The 23,549-nt window shown below is 40.3% G+C and overlaps 1 protein-coding gene across 1 annotated transcript in view; it reads right to left on the reverse strand.

Moving 5' to 3' along the window:
- Window positions 1-23,549, reverse strand: part of FRY (FRY microtubule binding protein) — a 260,339-nt gene that overhangs the window by 47,385 nt on the left and 189,405 nt on the right. Inside the window, exons 37-49 of the mRNA XM_080799698.1 lie at window positions 23,333-23,483; window positions 22,705-22,808; window positions 21,751-21,936; window positions 19,346-19,544; window positions 17,751-17,872; window positions 13,594-13,781; window positions 12,231-12,325; window positions 10,402-11,009; window positions 9,202-9,299; window positions 8,657-8,827; window positions 4,704-4,844; window positions 2,538-2,717; window positions 612-773 (exon numbers count right to left, since the gene is read on the reverse strand). Coding sequence (XP_080655824.1) covers window positions 612-773; window positions 2,538-2,717; window positions 4,704-4,844; window positions 8,657-8,827; window positions 9,202-9,299; window positions 10,402-11,009; window positions 12,231-12,325; window positions 13,594-13,781; window positions 17,751-17,872; window positions 19,346-19,544; window positions 21,751-21,936; window positions 22,705-22,808; window positions 23,333-23,483 — 2,405 coding nt within the window. The remainder of the gene's footprint in view (window positions 1-611; window positions 774-2,537; window positions 2,718-4,703; window positions 4,845-8,656; window positions 8,828-9,201; window positions 9,300-10,401; window positions 11,010-12,230; window positions 12,326-13,593; window positions 13,782-17,750; window positions 17,873-19,345; window positions 19,545-21,750; window positions 21,937-22,704; window positions 22,809-23,332; window positions 23,484-23,549) is intronic.

Genomic DNA, 23,549 nt, shown 5'->3' on the forward strand with positions numbered 1-23,549 from the left:
AGTATGTGCATATCATAGACTAAGCGCAAGCCTCCTAAATGTCCATTCACAGAGCAGGAGGTAGATCTGACTACTTTCTACCTACTCTTTTCTCCCTGACCCCTTAGCATCATTCACTAATCTCTTCCCTCCTTCTGCCCCTCTCCATCACTGTAAGAATTGAGACAATCTTACTGGTCTACAGAGCACTGTGCTTGAGGAAGCAACCATAAAAGCAGATTCTGCATTTGTGCAGCCCTATCATGCAGAATGGGTTAGGAGAACTAAAGATGCATTATTTGGAGAAAAGAGGGCTCATTTGGGCTAGTGGCAGAGGGAATGGGTTTATCTATTTGAAAGGCTGTCATGTGAAAGAGAGGTCACATTTCTTTTTCTAAGTCTTAAGAGAACTAAGACCAATGGATAGAAGCAGCAAACATCAGACTTCACCTCAATGTAATGAGCAGTTCAAAGATAAAATAGGTTCCCTTGGAATGCCACAAGATCCTCATCTCTGAAGTGTTGATGCCTCGATGGGCAATGTCAGGTTGGCGATGAAGGAGCGCCTTATCACAGGGGCAGCTGGGCTCAAGGGAACTCCCTTCCAATCCTGGGAGCTTAGGATTCTGTACCTGAGAATACTGGGGTCTTTTCCAGCTTACAGGAACAAGGACATTGGAGTTGGAGCCTGATGAGGTGGACGATATGCTCCTGGTGACAGCCATGGCCCTGGGCTTCCCATCCCGTCCAGAAGAGCTCTGCAGCTCGTCATACCGCCTCCCGATGATGGGTGTCTTGACAAAAAAAAAAAAAAAAAAAAGGAATAAAAAAGCTCACATTTTCCTATCTGTTTAATAGTTCTGTGGAATATGGGATCATTCTACCCAGCAGCAACCAAGCACGGCTTGTGTGACTAAACCTTAGAGAAGTTCAGAGTCACAAGCGGGCTCATTTTCCTGATGTTCAAACACACATTCTAAAGCATTTTACATCTTCAACATCTTCCCACCCTCTTTAGCAGCTGAAAACAAATCCAACTGCTTGTTCTTAAACATACTCTAGAACCACTGATAACGATGAGAAGCAAAACGTTCAGGAAAGCAAATAGTTTTCAGATGTTTACACTGAAAAGGATTTCTTATCATTATAACAAGAGACCTTTATAACAAGTTCCTTCCCTTCTTCTCGAATTTTAAATACTCTCAAGTATTTAAAAACTTATTTAAATGGATTATATCCTTTTGATTATTTAAAGGAATGAGTTTGGGGCCAGGTACTAGGGCAACAGTTTAGACATTCTCTTCCTGAGAGTTCACTTCTCATGCTGGGTCTGGTGGCTGGGTAGACAGTACCGTCCACACTTTTGCCCCAACGAGGCTGCAGAAACCCTTCTGTGGGCCTGCGCTCGGAGGTGGAGGACACCGGCTGGAAATTCTCCATTTGTTTTTCCAGCTTTTTATTCTGATGCAGCTGGGTCCCTGGGGGTGGGCAGCCAACTGGCTGCTTGTTTTCTGTACCCCTTTCGAATAGAACAAACTTCCCTCAAGGAATAAAAGTAGCTTTCTCCCTCAGCCACGCAAAAAAAAGTGTTAAAAACTTAAAAACCAATGGATTGGATACCTTGCTATCATACACATCCTAAATACAGTTGCAAGTATCACAATGGCAGAAAAGGGTATCTCAACCTGTGTACTGAAAGGACAGAAGGTCAATGAGGTCACTGTGTGAAAAGTAGGCTGCAACCTACTTCATAGAGCAAGTAAGTTTCACATAACCACATCCAGTTTATTCCTTCAGTGAATTTATTCATTCAGCAGTGTTGAAGAATACTGTTAAGTACCTATCTTGCACCAGACGCAGAACCAGACCCTGATAACCAAAGGCACAGAGCATAGTTCCTGCCTTGGTGGGCTTATGAGGCCTGGGGTAAGCAAGACAGGAAAGCAAAGGATTTATACATCTTAGCTTAAGTACAGGCCTCCCAAATGTCCATTCACAGAACAGCAGGTGGACCTAACTACTCTCTACCCTCTCTTCTTCCTGATTCCTCAGCTTGGTTCACGGGTCCCTTCCCTCCTCCCTCCCCTCTCCCTCAAGGCAAGACTTCAGATAATTTTACTGGGTCTAGAAAGCAGTGTGGCTTGGGGAAGCAAGTGTAAAGGCAGATTCTGTATTCCTGTAAATCTCAGTCATTTGCTGGTCTGGCTGGGAGTTCGGGCAGCAAAAGTTGTGGATGTAAAGATAGGACAGGACACCTGTCATACAAAGGAGGAGTAAAGGTCATGGTTTAAAATGCTTAAGATCGTTCCATTTTAAAGTTATCTTTTTAAAAAATCATTTTTTAAAAAAAATAACTGAGGCTAGCTTCTGGTTTTAGAAGCTGCCAATTGAGAGCCTCAAAGAATATGACACTTGATGTGTTCTTAAAAAACAGAACCTAATTTAGGCCTTAGAGCAAGCTTAATTTGAAATAAACGTAAAATAAGTCTCTCTTTCCTCTCTTTTTGACCTCTGCCACTATTTCTCCCTGCTGAAGTGGACAGAAACAGATCACATACCTCTGAAATATCAAAGTGGAAGTCTAGGGTTTTTCCAGGTAACTCCTTAGAAGCGCTGGTCCACACTCGATGTATTTCTATCTTGGACAGGTCACTGTGCTGGTAGGAAGGCAAAACAAGGCTGGCAGATCGAGAAACTACCAGCTTCAGGATATTTAAAGCTTCTCTCCAGTGAACACTCTGAAGGGAATAAAACATTCAATGGTCAAAAACAAGTTCATTAAAAAACACAACAAAAATACCCCCCCCAAACCAAACCAAAGCTACTGAAACTTCTTATGACCTGTTTGAATTCACAGATTGAATACAGTGCAGCAAATTCCATCCTGTGTAAAAGGTAAATGACATAAAAAGACAATTTATATGTAAGAGGAGATATAAGCAAATCTGAAAAAAGTAGCAAATTTTGCCCATAATCAAATAAACAGAAGTTTAACATTACAAGGTACCATTTTTGCCAATGAGGTACATCCTTCATATGAATAAAAACCTTCGCCCAATGCATTTATGCTATTGACCACTCACTCTTTCTCAAAACTCTCCTCACCTCCAGCTTCCAGTCTTCCTTGGTTGTTCTCCTACTCCCCTGACTCCTGCTGCCCCCTTTGCTGCTGGCTGCCTCTTGTCTTCTTACTTCATATCTTCCACATGACCCAACCCAACTCTGGGAGCTGTTCTTGACTCCCATCTTTCTCTGCCTCCTGATAAATTGCTCCCTCCTCTCCATTTGTGCTGGGAGCGGGTCAGCTGAATCCTCTCTGGCTCCTGCCTGGACTATTTCAATGGCCTCTACAGGAAGTCCAGCATAACCTCCCCAACTATAGTGATCTTTCTAGAACTCTTCAGACCAAGCCCCTTCCCTACCTAAACTTCTTCAAGGGCTCCCTCTGATGGGCAGGGTGGAGTCCACACTCTTTGAACAGAGCCCACAGGAGTAATCTCCCCCAGGCCGCCCCTGGAGTTCCTCACACCAGGCAAGCTCTCTTTGCCACTGTGTCTTCACTTATGCTACTCTCGCCTCATGGAACGCCCTTCCTCTCCTTATTGGCTTATCACGGGTTTACTCTTCCTGTAAGACTCATTGGTTTTGCCATCTTTTCCTCCCTGACAAACCCCAGGCAGACTGAAGGACTTCTCCCACAAAAATATTGAGCGTAGATAAACTAACTTGATAAAAGTTATTATTATTTACCCAGCCTTTGGAATAAGAGAACATGAAATAAAACACATTTCCTTCACCGTTAAGTTCTGCACAGGGGAGGCCATGATGTGGATGTGAAATTAGCCATCATTCAAGAGAAGATATCAAGTAACAGAGATAACCCACAGTCTGGAGTTAGAATAGGCAGCCTAGTCAAACAATTTTTTTTTCTTTTTACCAGGGGCACATGACTTGTAGAAAAAGGTGAACTGAACCCCTGGCTCCCATGACTTCTGTGAAGTCAGAAAGTGTTACTGAATGCCTACTAAGTGCACAATGATTTTTGGAGAAATGCCACTTGAAAAATGGAAAATGGAGACGTCTTGGAAATCATTCTTAGCATTACATAGCTTTGGCAAGCGATGTGATGTTGAAGTGATGATGGGGGAAACATGTCTAAAATTTACATTGTATGGTTTTGTGGATGAATTTAGCCAGATAGAACCTAGCATCTGCCTTGAACTCTGCAACTCCCTGTGTACACTCCTGTGTTTGTTTGTTGCAGTATTTTCAAGCACATTTATGCAAGTCGCTTAACCTCACTTCCCTCCACTCTAAAGTGACAACTTTAACCACTGAATTAACACTTTGCATGTGGAAACACCTGGCCTAGAACCTGGCACATCTGAGTTCCTTCTCTCTTTTCCTTCTTTGAAATAGGATACTACAAATACAACCCTCCTGCATCCTCCCATCCAGGTGTGTGCTTTTAATACTCAGCCTGCAAGCCCCAAGAGGCAGAAACACGTCCTCTGAGGGCTCAGGAATGCACCATCACTGTACCACGAGGGGTGTGGTCAACCACCACCATGGACTGTTCTCTGGGTTAGGGATACCAATGCACGAGTGTGCTGCCTGGCACGCCTGTAGCTTTGCAGCCAAATACAAGCTACAAACCCTCAGTCTTTCTGGAATGACTCTCTGGAAACATCCCTGTTCATAAGTGACATTATCCAAATACTCACTTGCACATATTTTTCAATGGTCTTCAGAACTTCCACATTGAATTGCTTTACAGGGACGACAGACAGGTCCATGTAGCTGAGCAGACTGTAGATCACCTGGAGGAGGGGCTGCTGCATACTGGGGAGACCCTTCTCCAGCAGCTGTGGGAGGCAAGGCACAATGTCAGCCAGTGTGATACCAGCCTGTTCAGGGGTGTTCAAGAGCACTGATGCCCCCCTATACCTTTATGGTCACACACTTCCTTAAGGAAAGGGGAATCCTAACCACTAAAGAAATGAAGACATCATTAAAGGTAGTTTAAGTAGTTTTGAATATATAGATATCATATCCACAGTGGAATACAAGAAACCTCAAAAGGAAAGCACCAAATACCACTAATTATTTAAAATACAAAGTAACAAAAAAGACACAAGTTACTAGGTATCAAATTGGCAAAGTTTCCCAAGTGATAATGATCAGTATGGTTGAGGATATAAGATGGGTATTCTTACACACCCAGTGGAAATGCAACTTGGATAATTTGGCATTTGGCCTCAAGAGTCCTAAAAACAGCTTATAGCTTTTGAAATAGTAATTTTACTTCTAAGAACTTTCCCAAACCTATAGACACTAAGATTTATATATGAAATTTCACCAAGGCATTATTTATAATGGTAAGAAACCCTCAAAGCTAAACAAGAAAGCACTGTAAGCAATATAATTGTTGAACACTAGGGAAATGGATACAAAATTATGGTAAATTGTATGATGAAATACATGATGAGGAGAATGACATTTTAAAAGATTTCATTTATTTGTGTGTGAGAGAGAAAATGAGAATGAGCAGTGGCAAAGAGTAGAGGCAGAGGGAGAAGCAGACTCCTGAGCAGGGAGCCCAATGTAGGACTTGATCCCAGGACCCTTGCATCATGACCTGAGCCAAAGGCAGACGTTTAACCAACTGAGCCACCCAGGTGCCCAAGAATGACATTTTTAGTAAAGTCTATGAGATAATATTAAGTCTATCAGATAATATTAAGTGAAAGAGGAAGGATATACAATTTCTGTATAGAAGATGATGCCAAAATTGATGTGAATGGGTGGGTGTTACAGAGAAATAACAATGGAAAGAGATCTAACAAAATGCTAACAGTGTTTCTCTCTAGATAACAATGATTTTGGATGTTTTTTCTTATCTCCACCTCCTGTTCTTTTCCCCACTTTCCCGTACCTACTGAGCTTTCTTTTATGGACATATACTATTTTCATTTTCAACACTATTTTCAAAAAAGAAAGCAAAATAATGAGAACATTTATATGACAGACATCATAATAAAAAGTTACTGTTCAAAAAAAGAACTATAGAAATTATTCAAATAAATGCTGGACTTCCACATCAAAAGTGGTCAGAAGAAATAACTAGCAGGGATGCCTGGGTGGCTCAGTGGATTAAAGCCTCTGCCTTCGGCTCAGGTCATGATCCCAGGGTCCTGGGATCGAGCCCCACATCGGGCTCTCTGCTCAGCAGGGAGCCTGCTTCTTCCTCTCTCTCTCTGTCTGCTGCTTTGCCTACTTGTGATTTCTCTCTGTCAAATAAATAAATAAAATCTTAAAAAAAAAAAAAAGAAATAACTGAGCAGTTAAAACATGAGGAAATGAACAATTAGGCAAATCTATTTTGTGGAAAAATGAACATTATTCCTAGAGGAAATACATAAAGAGAATAATTTTAAAATACCAATAAAAATATAAAACTAAAAAAAGGAATAAAAGGGATAATAAAATGTAGTGAGGATATGGGAAAACACATTTATACACTGTTGGCAGTATTGTAAATAGGAGAAATCTCTGTGAAGACCAATTTCCCAAATGTGTAGAACTACATAATGTATTCAGGTTTCCATGCCCTTTACCTGGATAGTTAGTTTGGGAGATGCCACCAGAAGAAATCACCTGGATGCTACCCAATAAGGAGTCTACATAAAAGGACCATTTGTAATAGAACAAGATTATGAGTATAAACAACAGGGGAGATGTTTAAGCAAATTGGGTTACATTAACCTGTTAGAATCCCACAGTTGATGAATGTGACACTACGCAAACACAAAGTTAATGTTGCATGAACAGAGGAGGCTCATGGGCAATACTGACCACAGCTACCTAAAATTATATGTATGTGCATCGCCAACACCTGAAAAAACACACAAATACTTGACCCACTGAGCCACCCAGGCGCCCAACACATGAGTACTTGAAATGGGAGTTAATATATACTATGCATGGTGGGAAGTTAAGTTTATGATAAAATTTTCAGTGACTGTTTGTAACAAAGTCTCAATAGAACAAATTAGGTAACCCATTCTTATTTATTTTCATTGTGGCAAGATGTATATAACATAAACTTACCACTCTGACCACAGTTAAGTGGCGTGAAGGGCTTTCACACTGTTGTATAACCATCACCACTATTTATTTCCAGAATTTGTTCATTAGCCCGAACGAAAACTCTGTTAACTAAAACACTACGTCTCCATTACCCGCTGTCTCCAGGCCCTGGTGACCACCAGTCTGCCTTCGATCTCTACGGATTTGCCTATTCTATAGAAGCACCTTGTAGAAGCGGGATCCTGCTCTACTTGTCCTTTTGCGTCCGGCTTCATCCACTTACCATCATGTTCTCAAGGTTCATCCATGTCGTGGCACATGTCAATGCTTTATTTCTTTTTAAGTCTGAATAATATGTATGTGTGTCTGTGCCACATCCCATTTGGATTTTTGAAACTTTAGGTCTAGTGATGCAAGCAAGTCCTACCTCTTTGCTAACTTGCTCTTCACGTTAAGACAGGCATCGTCTGCCTTCGTAAGCAGGGCATTTGCGTGGGTTATCCTAGTATCTCTTGTGAGCCGAGGGATGTGTGTGCTTTCTGACTAATTCTTGCAGGGACAGATGTGACCAAGGTGGTTATCCAAAGCAGAAGGGTGGCATATAAGAGCTGCTCCTTAAAGTGCCAGGGATGGGGTGTGGAAAGAACCCTTGGCTGTTGACAGTTTGAATGCAGCTCACATATTGCTGACCCAGACTGCAAATCAAAAGCCTGCAGATCAACTATCAGTGTTGATGGATGGGGTGAGGACCTTCTTTCAGGTACAAGGGTTTAGTCTTGTGGAGACTTTCAGAGTATGACTGATTCTCCAATCTATCTGCACCCTGTACTGGTGACATAAGAAAGAAAAGTTGGAACGCACTGATTTCAGCACTTCTGAAAAGGCCCTAGCAAGAGGTGGGCATGCATGTCCCTCAAGCAAAAGCAATGGCAAATACACTAAACAAAGGTGGCTGTTAGTGGCCATCTCTGTCAGATTTCATGACCTCGTGTGTTAAGCTACTCAGTGACCAGAAGTGCTACCAGAACACATTTCATCACTTGTCTGATATGCTGTGTATTCCAGGACCAATGGGCACAGGGGCTTGGAGCTAATGTGCTAGAAACACATTTGTAGGGTGATGAAAATCCCATTCCAGTATAAAACACAAACTTCAAGTTAAAAAGCATATTTCAAAACAGAAGCTTTGCTAATTAGTTTAGTGCAAACAACCATTAAACATATCAAGTCACAAGTAACTCCTTAAATAAGATTTGAACACCTGGAGAAATTAGGATACAATTTCCCAATTTCTGGAAGGTTCTGGCAGGTATTAGTGTAGTAAAAAGAAGGAATTAAAGCTTTTGAGGCAGGTATACCTCAGTTCAAAGGCTGGCTCTGCCACCTTAAACATATGGCAGGTTATTTAACCCGGTTGAGACTCGGATTTTTTGTATGATAGTATGTTGTGAGGATTTAAAATGATTCCATACAGCCTCTATGATAATATATAATAGGCAGTCAATAAATGAAGAGATTATTACTCATTCCATATAAGTATTTCACCCGAGAAAACTATAGGAGGCTTATCCTTCATTGAAGAGCTTACCTCTGCCAGGTAGGTCACCATATTCAAGGTAATGTCAGCATATGCTTCATGGAGGTATCGGCAGACCACATTGACCCATGTGGCACAGTCCCTTGTGTAGCTGTGTGTTTTATAAAGGGTCATGACATGTGCAAGATTGGAAAGTTTGGGGTTCTTCTCTTCCAAACACACCTTTTAAGAGAATGAGAATCAATTAGGGATAAAATAGCCTGACGAACAGAAAGATGTTTCAGAAATTTTGCTGTAAGATACATTTGCAATTTTGCTCTGGGATCTGGAAAACACGTCAATTTGACAAAATGCAGAAGTGCTTGTCTTAGTAATTAGCCAATATGATTTTCACAGATTCTTTCCACCTGTCTTCTCAATAATGAAACCACAAGACAATGTGCATCAGCTACTCAGAGATGTCAATTACCAGCTGTATCAGTTATGATTTTCAGGTTTTTTGAAACTCATTTCCCTTTTGGAGCAATTTCTGCTTAGTATTGGACCTTTCTGAAGGCCCACATGGATCCACCTGAGTGTGGAGCCAGAAATCATACCTGAGCAATCCTTTCGGCTATATCCTTGCAGAACTGATTGGGATTTTCAAAATGTTGGATCAGCTGGGGCAGGAGACACAACACGTTCAGTGGAAACCCTGGATCAGAGAAGATATGGTGGGAATAGCTGAATATGGTGCATTTTAACTGTTAATAGTGGCAAGGAATACTGCAGATTTTATCCCGAGGTGATGTAAAGCAGACTTTTGAGCCAACTATACTGTGATCTAACACGAAATCCAGGAAAAAAATGTACAACCACAATGACACAAGTTTCAGAGGAGAAACTCAAAGTAATTCTGAGCTATGGTTACTGTTTTGCCATGGGCTGTGAATCAGGATGACTGGCAGAGATTTCAAAAAGCAGATTAAAATGGGGGTGCCTGGATGGCTCAGTGAGTTAAAGCCTCTGCCTTCGGTTCAGGTCATGATCCCAGGGTCCTGGGATCGAGCCCCGCATCAGGTTCTCTGCTCAGCAGGGAGCCTTCTTCCTTCCTCTCTCTCTGCCTGCCTTTCTGCCTACTTGTGATCTCCGTCTGTGGAATAAATAAATAAAGTCTTAAAAAAAAAGCAGATTAAAATGAACTGAAGCACTAGTTTGAAACTTTTTAATCAAAAACTGCATTTTAAGAATAGCTTGTAGGAGAGGACATAGGCCAACAAATTTAGGTCTTCCTCATGTAACATAATCTTTAAAATGATAAATAATGACTTAGTACCACTGTATTAAGCTCTACCTTCATGAAAAGAACTCTGGGCCACATGCCATGGTATTAAAAATATGGCTGGTGATTTGGCTTAATTCAAAATGATAGGGAGCCAAGTGAATTTTCAAGAGGGGGAAAAAAAAAGCTAAGAAAACAAAAAAGATTCAGGAGTTAAGAAAAAAGAGAAAGAAGGTTTATCTGTACAAGAACAATGAAATAAACTGACAGTATCTGCGATTTGATCTGGAAAGCACAAAGAAACGACCAATATATTACTTCTGCCCGTTCTATGCTATTGCCTTAAACATGTCTTCCACAATTTAAGTAATTTTAAGATTTACTTTAGGTACAGTTTTGAAAGAAATGACAAACTATTCCCAAAGGACCATTTCCAAACAGAATTGTTGAAAGTACCAAGTCCATTACCTTATTACACCCAACATAAACACAACCACCACCAGAACTGTAAGAGAAAGAGTGATGTTGGCTTTACCAATGGCTTGGGATGAATCCACCATGGATACTTTGGATACTGGTGTGAGCAAACTGAAAAGCTGCAGGGTCAGGTCGGTGGTGGTAAGGGAGGTGAATCCTTTCAGCAGCAGCTGCTGCAACCCTGAGAAGTCTGACCACTTGAGCTGTGCCTGGAGTTTTTCAAGTTTTTCTCGGTTCTCAGCTTTATCCAGCGGCATGTGAGCCAGCAGTCTATTCAACAGCCTCAAGGCCATAAGGTATTCAAACTCAAAATCAGATTCCATCAAGGCCACTGTGACCCAAAAGATGGTGGCCAGCAAGTTGGTTGGATGGTTTATGTGTGATGGGTCTGAGAGGCTGTCCTTCAAGGAGGATGAGCTTCTGGTTTTTGAGGATAGGCCTTGTTGGGTACAAGCCTGAATTCTGTCCAGTGTGGCACTCCTGGGTGGGTCGGAGGATCGGTCGACAACACCAAATTTCTTGGGCACAGAAAAGCTTCTTTGATGCCGGCTCCGTTCTGCAGTTGCTGTGTTGCCACTGGCCGCCCCAGGGTTCACATTTAGCTGTCCTGTGCTCTTTCTGCTTGCTGTTAGTTTAGTGCTAGAGCTTAAATCTGGTGATGAAGAGCTGGGTATAAAAATTAAAAAAGTTCAAAAGAAAGCCAATATGCTTCAGGGAAGAGCCAGTCCCTTTAAAATCCACTGACAAACAATAAGGTAGGGAACTTGTTCTTTTGAAATACTGTCTATACTTTTTTTTTTTTTTCCATACCCTTTAGCTTACAGGAATAAATATGCTATTCCTAGACTTAAAGCTATGGAAAACAAAACAAAGAGAACCCTCACCAACAAAACAACAACAAAACCTAAGAGCAGTTGGTAGTGAAGGTTACTGATCTTTCATTTATTTTTATTTTTTCATTTATTTTGACTTTGGGAAGGAGTAACTTATAAATAGAGTATACCTGATAGGCACACAGTTTAATATTCTATTAATCGACTGATAAGAGCAGAAATGGAAAGGATATTATCTAGAAAGAAAAGAGTTAGTAACTGCATCAAAGGGATTTTTTTATGCTTATAAAATATCCATGAGAAATGATCTCTAAGCCTATTTCAGGCTGAAAAGATAAAACTCTTTATCAGTATTCTTGCTAAATTCTTACTGACTGCGATAAATCTGTAGGTCTATATAGAAAATGTGTATGATGTTAGGAATCATACTAAAATCACCTATCCATACAAAATGCTCAACTTAAAAGTGAAACAAAGCTCAGCGTGATTTATGATAACATTACTGACTCCATTTCAAGCAAAATGAGCTCAATTATACAAACAGAATACAGAATTGTGAATGATTTGAAATGGGTAATTAAACATTGGCAGGAGCAAAAGGAACAAAAATAAGAAAGAAAGATCCTAGGATAGGAATTTATTCAAGTAAAATCAACATTAATTCCAGCCGTTTTTATACTGATGGTTCAGATGAGTTTTGTATATATTCATTAAAAAAATAACATTTAGTTTTGGTTTCTGTTTATGATGTAATAAATAGGATAATTATTAAATAAAATTTGAAAAAATACTCAAAGACATAACAGAAAATGAAAATGCATTAATGTTTGTATTACTTTAAAATAACATCGCACCTCCATCTTCCTGCTGTTTAAAAATACTTATATAATGGGTACAGATTGGGTGCCATAACTTTCTCCTTTTTTTTTTAAACTAAAGAAAAAGTCATATATCAAACATTGATGTATTCTTTGGACTTTGTGTGAAATCCAGCCATCTCTCAACTATTCAGTCCACCATATTTGATTTCAAGAGTCATGGAGCTGCTTCTTACCGAGATAATACTGTTAAGAGATCGCTGTTCTTCAAGCAGTCAGACAAGTTATCCACAGCAGCTTCCAATGTAAGGAGTGCCTCCATTACGTAACCCTGCCAGACATGCAAAGATAACATTTTGTACTGCTTAAAATTCCTGTTCACTTCCTGAAGATAAATTTAATTAACGCAAACTCTATTCAGTCTAATGTTAATATCATCGAGGGCTAGACAGCCGTTGTTAACTGTAACTTACCAAATCTAAAAACAAATCTAAGGGCCACTTAGGAAATTCAGATGGCTTAGCAGTTAGCAGGTAGTCACAAAGATTTATTTCCCTAGATGTGAGGTCCTGAACAGATCAATCTCATTTGAAATCCAACAGGGAGAGGGCAAGGCTAAAGGTAGCAGTCATGGCCCCTTATTGAGGGGGATAGTGGGCATTTGAAATACAGAGTGGCAATGTCTCAGAGATCAAGAGCTGCGGTATGAGAAGGGCTGTGCCTCAGTGGCGTTTTGAAGAATACATCCACTGGCCAGAATGAGAAAAAGAAGCCAGAGTTCACAGGTGTGCAGGTCTCCTGGAAGGCAGTAACTTTTCTGATGGAAAAGAAGGGAAAGAAGGGCTTGGCTGAAGCTACAGAGCTTATAATGCCCTTGGCTTTCAACCCATTCCCTAGTCCTTGGGCTCTGCCTACAGGGTCTTGTGGTATCTACTCTCTCTATCACTTCTTCAGCTTTTCTCAGTGTACTGAAGGCTAGCTATACAGAGAGGGGTAGTGCTTTGCATACATAAAATGGAGATCCCTTCTCTGGGTAGGGAGACTACACAGCTGTATGCCCGGTTGGTGGCAAAAAGACAAAAACAATACAAATAATTCCCCGATTTCCTGTCAAATAAAACCAGCAACAAAAACAACCAAGAAGGAGCCCTGAAGGGATTTGCAGTGGTTGGCTCAATAAAACAATACCCACTGGATTTCTAGAACGATGCTCCTTGAAATGCTTTTGTAAGTATAAAAGTTAACCTCTCAAAAATTTTTTTAAATTTTATTTTTTCAGTGTTCCAAGATTCATTGTTTATGCACCACACCCAGTGCTCCATGCAATACGTGCCCTCCATAATACCCACCACCAGGCTCACCCCTCCCCCGCAAAACCCCTCAGTTTGTTTCTCAGAGTCCACAGTCTCTCAAGCTTTGTCTCCCCCTCCAATTTCCCCCAATTCACTTTTCCTTCCCCTCAATTTTTTTTTTTTTAATAAATGGTATATGCCCAAATGGTTGGAGCATTTGGCGACAGAAAGAAGGCTCAAAAAAAGCTGTCAAGACCTCATCTTTGAAAGGAGAGGAGACCGAGGTCAGTGGTGTTTCCTTCCATACCTGAATCTCATCTCCGTGTTCTCCGATCACCTCCACCAGTCTGGAGAGAAGGTCAGACAAGGCGTGTGCTGACAGAGGTTGCTTGAGCGCCCGGAATATCTGGAAGGACCGACCAGCATAGTGCCTTGAGGAGCTTGCGAGGGCGGTCTGCAATGAGACTTCACTCAAGTGTTGCTCCAGATGGAAACCTAGGCACCAAGGAGCCAGAGGTCGGTCAATGGATACTCCGCAAACCCTGGGGCATCATTTATCTATAGGTGTAAATCAGGCTACCTCACAGAGCAACCTCCTGGGGGTACTTGATTAGGAATTAACCATTTTAAAATTTAAAAAACCCACCAAATTTGGGTAGCTCTTAAAGAGGCCTCGTACAATAGAAAGAGTCAGAAGATGTGGAGCAAGATGGTTCTGGTTTTGAATGAAGTGTTTTGGGACTCTGGGAAAGAAATGCATTCTCTATAAGCCTGTTCTCTTATGTTTAGCTGAGGAATAACAGTCATGCACTATTTCCTAGAGTTGTTGTGGAAATTCAACAAATCAAAAAATGCTTAGCACAGTGCCTGACACACAATACTGACTCACAAATGTATTCTTGTTTATTGCCCTATTTGTCTACAGTGTTCTTCTGAACTACTTTTTGCATCGCATACTTTCACTCCTGTTTTCATAAAAGAATTTGTTGGGCACAAGTTTTCAGAGTGCTTGTGTATGTAGAGGAAAGCTGCTAGTGGATCTAGTCAACTTTAAACACAACCAAAGCCTATACCAAAGTCAACACTCTTCACAACAGTCTACAAATATGCAGATGCTGAAATGTAGATGTTGCCAAGAAGGCAGCCGTCATTTAAACTCTCGCCCGAATATGGGTTCTTCCAATAGCAGGAAGGTCATCATAGTCATCAGAAAACCCCTTGAACAGATGGAAATAAAAATGTAAGGTAAAATGCATGACTGACTTCTGGGCCACTATCTGTACTCTCTGCTGTGTCCCTCTGCAGCAGGAAATCTGACCACAAAGTCAGAGGACATAATGAAAACAGTGATTTTGGCTGTTTCTGAGATCTAGAGGGCTCTGTGGTACATTTGATTGTCACATAAAAGTGAATCAGGAAGGATAATTTAATGTCATTGTTCTTAGCTGCTGCTGGGCTGTTTGACCCTAGGGACCTGTAGACTATATAAGAAAATGTTTCTGCAGAACAAACAAAGGGTCCTGGAAAATAGACTTGTGCATGAATACTTAGATAGTAAACATAGGATTAAACCCACACAGACAGTTCCCAATTTAAGAATGGACCATGCTTCAAAACAGAATTTGTTACCTTTATTTTGTTTTATTTTCCTACTTAATTTTATTATGTGTGGAGTTAGGTCCTCTGTTGATGAACTAAAACATATTTACATCACAACGGACCTGAAGGCTAGAACACCATTAGTAGGATTGCAGAACCCCAGGGCAACTATGACAATGCCCCTAAAGAAAGGCTGTTTAATGTGTCACACACAGCAACCCTACATTTCCCAGCCTTTCCTGGAGTGAGGTGTGACCTCGTGGCCTAAGTTCTGACCAGTGGAATGTGAGAAGAAACACTGGATGCGACGTTTGAGCCTGGTGTGGTGTAAATTCCTCCTACGTAATCTTCCACTCACGTTCTTCCTGCACCTGCTGGCTGGACGAGGAGGGCTGAGGGGAGGCCTCTGGGTAATGGGGGTGACAGAGCCAGAGGACGGAGGATCTTTGAAGCGCTATGTGGAAGGCCACTGGACAAACAACTACACTGACCTGTTATGTGATCCAGAAGTAGCCTTCTATTACATTAAGCCTCCGAACTTTGGAGGTTGTGTGTTACAGTAGCTAGGCTACCTGACTAATATAAGCATTTCCAGGAACACAGAGCAGAAAGCAGGGCTGTACAGGGAAACTGTATTAAGTGTATCTGGGGTAAGATGTGGAAAGACTCAGCCTCTAAGCACCCTCTGTGGAAACAGTGAAGGGATTCATGTGTTTTCTCATTTTTATTATCTTCATACAATCTAAGACAAATTAATGGTTCACACACAAACAATAAATTTCTTCCTTTGGTTTATGTTCAATTATTAAGTGACTTTTAAGTAGTGGAAATACAGAGATAAGAGGTCTTAATATTTCAAAAATATTCCAAAGGAGACAGTCAAAACAAGAAATGTCAATCCTATTCCTGAAATGAGTTTCTCATGTTAGCTTATCAGTATTTTTTTTTCTTCTGGAAGCACCCCGTGATAATGAGAAGAGATGTAGCTAATCTGGAATACTTTGAAATGTGAGATGTGCTAATTCTCAGAGCAGCTGGGAAAGCCAGTGAGCCACCTTTCATTTGGCCAGACTCGTGTGGGATAGAAGGTAGGGACACTTACTGCATCATTCTGGGGAACCAAATTTAACTTTCCCACGCAAACCAGCCCTGGCCAAGTTGAATCTGAATGGTGTGCAGCTAAGGGCTTAAATGTCATGATGTTCCTATAGTCTAAATAAGAATCACACTGTGCTCGGAATATTGAATGATCATTAGCACGGGATTAGTAGCAAATGCTTTCAAAGTTAACATTTTATCACAAGATTCTTTTTCTAACAAGTTTTCAAGTCTACCAATTTCTCACAGTTGAATTTGAATACAGTCCATAGGATTTGCTACTTTATTACTTTGCTTCTTTGTAAAATTTAAAAATTTGAGTATACTTGACACACAATGTCACGCTAATTTCAGGCATACAGCATAGTGGTTCAACTTCTCCTTATGTTATGCTGTGCTCACCATAAGTGTAGCTACCATCTGTCACCATACAACACTATCACAATATCATCACTGAGATTCCCTATGCTGTGTCTTTTATCCCTGTGACTTAATCCTTCCATGGCTGGAAGCCTGTACCTCCCACTTCCCTTTCCCCATTCTGCCCATATCCCTACTCCCTTTGTTCCAGCAACGATCAGTTTGTTCTCTTTACTTATAGGTCTGATTCTGCTTTTACTTGTTTATTCGTCTGTTTTGTTTTTTAGATTCCACATATGAGTAAAATCACATTGGATTTTTTTTTCACAGTCCGACTTACTTCATTTAACATAATACCCTCTGGGTACATCCATTTTGTCACAAATGGAAAAACAAACGAACAAACAAAACCCCTCATCTTTTTTATGGCTGCATAATATTCCATTTTAATATATTCTATCACATATTCCATTATATATAACATGTTTATTATATATATGTATAATATGTGTATTATATGTAATGTGATATATATGGAATGAATATATGTCTACATCTATGTTTATATACACACTCCACATCTTCCTTGTCTATTCATCTACGGATGGACACTTGGGTTATTTCCATATATCGGCTATTGTAAATAATACTACAATAAACACAGGAGGTCACATGTCTTTTCAAACTAGTGTTTTCATTTTCTTTGGATAAATGCCCAGTAGCACAATTATTGAATCATTTGATATTTCTATTTTTAATGTTTTGAGGAAATTCCATATTGTCTTCCATAGCAGCTGCACCAATTTACATTCTCACCAAGAGGTAAAGAGGGTTCCTTTTTCTCCACAGCCTTGCCAACACTTGTTATTTCTTGTCTTTTTGACTCTAGCCATTCTGATAGGTATAAGGTTGTTTCGTTGTTTTGATTTGCATTTCCCTGATGATTAGTAATGTTGAGCATCTTTTCATATGTGTGTTGTGTCATGACCTTCTTCAAATGAAATTAATAGGGGGCATAGTTTAATTCTAGTGAGGTAAACGAAGCAAGAACAGTGACCTTTTGAAATTATTTGATAAAGCATAATGCAAAAATACATGACATTCACAATCATTCAGTTAGGCACATCCGAAATAAGCCTCAAAGCTCCCTAATGAATATTCTTCTGCTATCAATGCCGATTGCAGAACTATACACACACACACACACACACACATACACAAACACATATATAGTTCTGAATTATATACATATAATCTATTATACATAATATATATTATATTCTGCATATGTATACCTACATACATATGCTATATCCAGAACTATATATATATATAGTCATAATGGGAAGAATACGCTCCATTACAGAAAATGTTAGAAATGGCATTTGGGGAAATAGGAGTAAGTACCTGATTTGGAGTCTTTAAAAACAGATACAACATGACGTAGAAAATTTGTGAGCTGTTCAGCACTCTTTGAATTTTGATTTTTGGGTGTGATGTCTTCATGGCACCAAAGTGGACCAAATGCCCTTAAATAGAACATACAACATGTTAAAAATATAACCATTTAAATATAATCATTTTGCATTTTTAAAGCCATGTATGCAGTTGTAACTTCAAGGGCATAATATGATTTTCAAATTTTACTGATTAATGTGGGGTTAATTTTAGTCTTGTAAAGCTTAAGAGCCTCCTCAAACTGATTTAATTTACGGAGGGATATTTTTTTCTTATGTTTTACTCACAAAATGAAAACCTCACAAAATTTACTCACGAAATTAAAACCTCTCAATTCACCAGAACAGTGTTTACACATAACAGGCGCTACGTGTTTGTCAAATAAAGTGATATAAAATGTTGATTAAAATATAGGTTTAGACACAGACTCTATTTGTACACTCTAGATCTGCAGAGATGATGTTTTTATCAGGATCATATCATTAGGCTGCCAAATACTGTAGAAACAAATTGAAGATACAGCCTCTGATATCTACTTGGTTTTCAACGGGAAGAACGGATGGAGCCAGATGTGAGAATTTCAGAGAACACCCTTTCCAACACGTGGTACTGACAGTGTTGAGTGGTGAGCATACTTTTATTCTCCACAAATCATTCAGGTCTCTGAGATACCCTGGTTCTATGCACCATCAACTCCCTTCCGAAGCTTCCTGTTCATTAAATCCTATATTGAGCTGAAAGCTGCAAGGAATACTCTGAAATTAACTAAGGGAAGAAAATGCTTTTCTCATTTTTTTGCATTAATTGATGCATTTGTGGAAGAAAGAAAAATCGAGGGTATCAGATAACACTGATATAGACTAGACTTCCGGGATTTAATGCACTGAGAAAGAAAGCAGCCCCTCCCCCCACACAGTCACAGGTAAGCCTGGTTTTCTTAATGCAAATGCTGGACCTTGGGATGCTAGAAATTCTGAAGACTTAAAAGCTAAATTGTTCAGTAGGAGAACCAGAAGACCTAAAAAACAGAATTGCTTGCATCTCTTCTTGATTTTTGATCATCAGTTTGCTTCCTTTGCTATCATGCTTCCTATTGTGTCTGACTTCCATTTATAAATGACTCTGGATTAGATGAACAGACAATGGTCCCCTCTGCAGCTGCTCCTGGGTCGACTGTGACTAATATATTTGGTTTCCAGAGCAATGTGCTTTGCCAAGTCTCAGAACTCCCGGATTCTGGCAGCTCTAACAGATGATTAAAGTCATCCTCACCATGGGGTGCTACTGTGTCCTGCCTCCATCTGCTGCATTGTCTTTGTACATGGAACCCCCCCCGCCCATCAACTGTGCCATCACTGGGATCTTAGACAACTTCTGCCAGGATCTACCTGGTGCACAGACTTCCGCAGATGCAATTTAGAGGAGAAAAGAAGGCTTTGCTACAGCCGTGGGCTTGGTTTTCCATCTGTGTGGTTTTAGATGGATGACATTTCCCTCAAAAGACCAACCTAAAGCCAGGTCCCTGTCTTCTGACCCGTCACTACCTGGTTGTCAGAAACTCAATGAGCTTGTTTGCCTTCTCATCTGCTTCAGCAGTTGTGTCTGTATCTTCCACCTCCTGGGTCATCTGTGGGAGGTTCCCGCTGCTGCCCCCCAAACTGATGCTGGAGGACGTGGAACTGGAGCTCAGCCCTGAGTCTGGCACTGGGGATGACTGGTCCTCTCTCAGGAAATCAAAGCCACCTGGTGGGACAAGAAGGTCAAGGCAGGATGTGCTAGGCAGGTGCTTTGTGTGGTTAGGAAGTGAGCAAACAGAAGTGTGTAGTTATTTAAATGTTTTGGAGAAAACATTTGATTGTGGCTGTGGTTACCATGAAATGAAACTGATATTCTTTCCCAGCTTCTGGAATAGTTGCACTGTTGTGTAAACCAGGGTATCTTTCGTAATAGGAGTGTGATCTGCTGTTTTCTACTCTGGTGTGTGTATCGATCCTTTCCGCAGAAGAAGTGGGGGGTGTGTGTGTGTGTGTGTCTCTGTGTGTGCATTCATGCACACATGTGCACATGCACACACATAAGCACAGACCCACAAACAATTCCACTATACATCTGGACCCAACTGTGCTGTTCATAAATTATTCCTGGGTTTTAGACTTCTTAAATTGGTGAAATGATACCATTTTTGAGGATACCAGCACCTAGTAATTGATACTTATACATATAACATCTAAGTTATATGTTTTAAGAAAATGTACTTACAACTGTGAGTATTATGTGCATATTAATATGTTTTAATAAAATAGATCTCATGGCAGTCAAAGAAATATGGTAGAAACATATACTATGTTTTTCCCCCCACCTCAGATTTGGTTATCAATCTGCATCTCTGGGTGTGTTGTTGGTTTGGGAAAATGTATATACAAAACCATCCCTTTTCTCCTACTTAATAATCATAAAAGTCCATAGTAACTGACAGATACCCTGAAATGGGAGTGAGAAGCCTTAGGCCTGAATATCACCTCTGCCATTTGTTGTGCAATCTCAGGGAGTTTACATGACTTCTCTGTACCTTTGTTTCCTATTATAGAAGAGTAAGACAGTAATTTCTATCACACAAGTTTTCAGCCTAGATTTGAAAGGAATCAGAGTTGAAACCAAGTGTTCATGAAGTATTAGTAAATGTTTATGAAGAGGAGACATTTTCCAAACCCTTTGTACACCTATTCCACGTACGCTATAGATTCAATTATCTTACAATACTATCTGTTGTTTGTCTTAACTACAGCATATTGTGTTTTGTTCCATTAGTGCCCACTTTATGCTACATCAGCGGTATTAGTGAATACAAAACAAATGCACTCAGGGCCACGTAACTTAATGGACATTACAACGTTCTCAGTCTAAGACCATGTGCTTAATGGGATACATCTTTATCTTGGGGAGTTAGGAAAGCAAGAAGTCTTTAGATTCTTTTAATTAAACATCAACAGTAAAGAGAGATTTGTGTTTCTGAGAGGCAATTGATGGGTTATATTCAATAAACTGTAGCTTGGTTTAAAACAAAGGGCTTAAACTGAGATCAGTAGTCCTGATGTCTCAGAGTCAGTGACTTTGTGTTTGTTTTCCAAAGAAATATCTTAATGGCTGTCAAAGGACAAGATGGCACTGAGTACAAGTGATGAGTAAAAGGCACAGTCTCTTTAAGATTATGAATAAAGTACACAGTGACATACGGAAGGGCCATACCATATCCAGGGCCAGTGTAACATACAAAATAGTCAGGAATGTTAGTTCATTCTCATTTTAAGATATTTTAAATGTTCTGATTCTAAATGAAGACCACTGGCCAACACTTTTGGGAAAGCTTTCATGAATAGCTGGACACAGCCGAGTAATGTGACCCAAACATGACTCAGCTAATGCTTTCTGTTCTCATTTTTAAGAAGAAAATTTTGGTTTTAAAAAAGCAATGGTTCTTAGTAGGCTTCCATTCATGGTGCCTTCCAGAAAAATCAGTTACTTTAATAAAGTGAAAATTCCCTCAGGGGAACCAGAAGGTACACAAGTGATACATCGGGCACCTTGGCAATGACATGCTCTCAAGGTGATGGAGAAGGTCACTGTTTTGTACATTCTCATCCTTCAATGTTTGATGCTCTTGGTCAAAGGCATCTTAATTTTCAATGTTATCAGTAGGAGCATATTTAAGAAGAGCAGCAAGCATAATAATAAGTAAAAAGACATCTGAAAATATTCAATAATGAAGAAGGATTTTGAGAACCAAGTTGACCATCAGGTGGAATGGTGCATATTTATGGTGCAGCTACTTGCTTGCTTGGAAAGTTGGGGGGTGATCACATTAGGGAAGTTAGTTTGGGCTCCACTGACACCTTAAGTTATCTTTGCATTTGTGATTCTGTCTCAGGCTCTCTGCCACTCCTTTCGTTACCTGTGTAGAGATACTCTGGCTGATAAGCTGGCTGAATTGTGAGAGTCTTAGCTTCGCCCATCTCTCGAGTCTGCAGGAGCATAGAAGCAATGGCATGAAAATTGCTGTTGCAGGAGAGGGCAATCAAGAGGTGAAGGAGCAATTTTTTGCTGTGTTCAAAGACTTCAGGCCGGTAATGGTCCAAACCTGGAACAAAACGGTGGAATCTCTTAGTATAAACAAGTTTTAAGCTCATTTAGATTCCAGGGATAGTAAAGATTCCAAGTCACTTGGGAGGAACACGTTAAAAGAATGTTCGGTTTTCTTTGTTATTGTTTGTGTTACCAACATAAAGAAGTTGGGCTTAGGAAAAATAAAATGCTTTATTCCTCAAATCAAATGTTCTCATAAAAATGCTGATAGATGGACTTTTCTTGACCTCTCAGTAGCATTTGACATGGTTAGCATTCCTCCTTCCTGGGATGTTCTCTTCCCTGGATCACTCTGTTAACTGAAAGATTCTAGCTTTGTTCATCTCTCTTTAACTAAACTTCTGAGTCTCCCCAGCTTGTTCCTCTTCCCTTTTTTGCTCTACGATTTGGCTATCTTAAAATCTCAGCACTTGGCCCGCTGTGCTCTACATCCTTTCTCTCTATGTGCTAACAGTGTCTCATGGTTTTAAATTGATCCCAACTAGCCAAAGACCCTCAAAGAGGTCCCACTTGTTTTGGGTATCTTTATAGGTATAGCACTGGCGAAGTACCACCCTATAATGCAGTAATAGGGCAATTTTAGACAATGACTGGTCAAGTGAAATTGTAGAGCCGATGTCACATAGAAACAATGAAAAATGGAAGAGACTAAATCTTTCAGAAATGAGGAAAGCAGGATGTCAATGTCAAAGGAAGGCTCTCTGGATTACATCTATAGGTTTTTGACCCCATTGGCTAGAATTCCTCTTGGATCCAGTCTTACCTAAGAAGACAGCATGAAGTAATAATGGTAGATGAAGAGCCCAATCTTCTCTCACACTGTGATCCACCACCATCTCAGTCATAAAAATAACAGCAATATTGCACCTGATCAATGACATGATGAAATTAATGTAACTTCTGAAGAGGATGGAAATACATTGATAGATCATTAAGTCACAGTTAATACAACTCATAAGCCCTGCTGAAGAATTATGTAAGACCCTTAATCCAGGGAAATGGAGTTTAATTTCTGATATAGCACAGAAGTCCACAAAGAGAAGAAATGTTGGCTGAGTTGATCACATAACAGGGAGACTTACTAGTCACTTGGTAATAAGAGCTGAGGGAGGAAGAGTTACTCACAACCTAAAAATCATCACAGAATGCATATCCATATCCAGACTGCATCAAGGAAAATCTCTGAGTTACAAGGCAGCTTTGCACTGAGGTTAATATTCAACCAAACTCTACAAATACACTGAGAGCTGTAAGTCAAGCCGTGCATGGTCCCTCTGATTTCAAAGGTCATTTCGTTTGATGGGACCTGGAATGATTTCCCTCTCCTCATAGGGGGAAAAGTCCAGCCAAAGCTAAGCAGCCATTTCCCTCTACCCACACATGCTACCTACCTGTGGAGGGGCCCCCGGGGAGTGATGGTCTCTGGGAGGTAGTCAACCAGGGGGGCCCAGCATCCTCCAGTACAAGGCATGGGGAGGGGCTGTGGCTGTTTGGTCTCTGTAATAGTCAAGAGCCAGCCCGTGTAGGGAGAAATCGGGTCATCTATAGGGTGAGAAAGACAAGCGTGTGTTATTTTTAGGGAGAGATGATTTTTGTTTTCCCTACTTG

The sequence above is a fragment of the Martes martes genome, assembly GCF_963455335.1.
Source record: "Martes martes genome assembly, chromosome: 3".
Lineage (NCBI taxonomy): Eukaryota > Metazoa > Chordata > Mammalia > Carnivora > Mustelidae > Martes > Martes martes.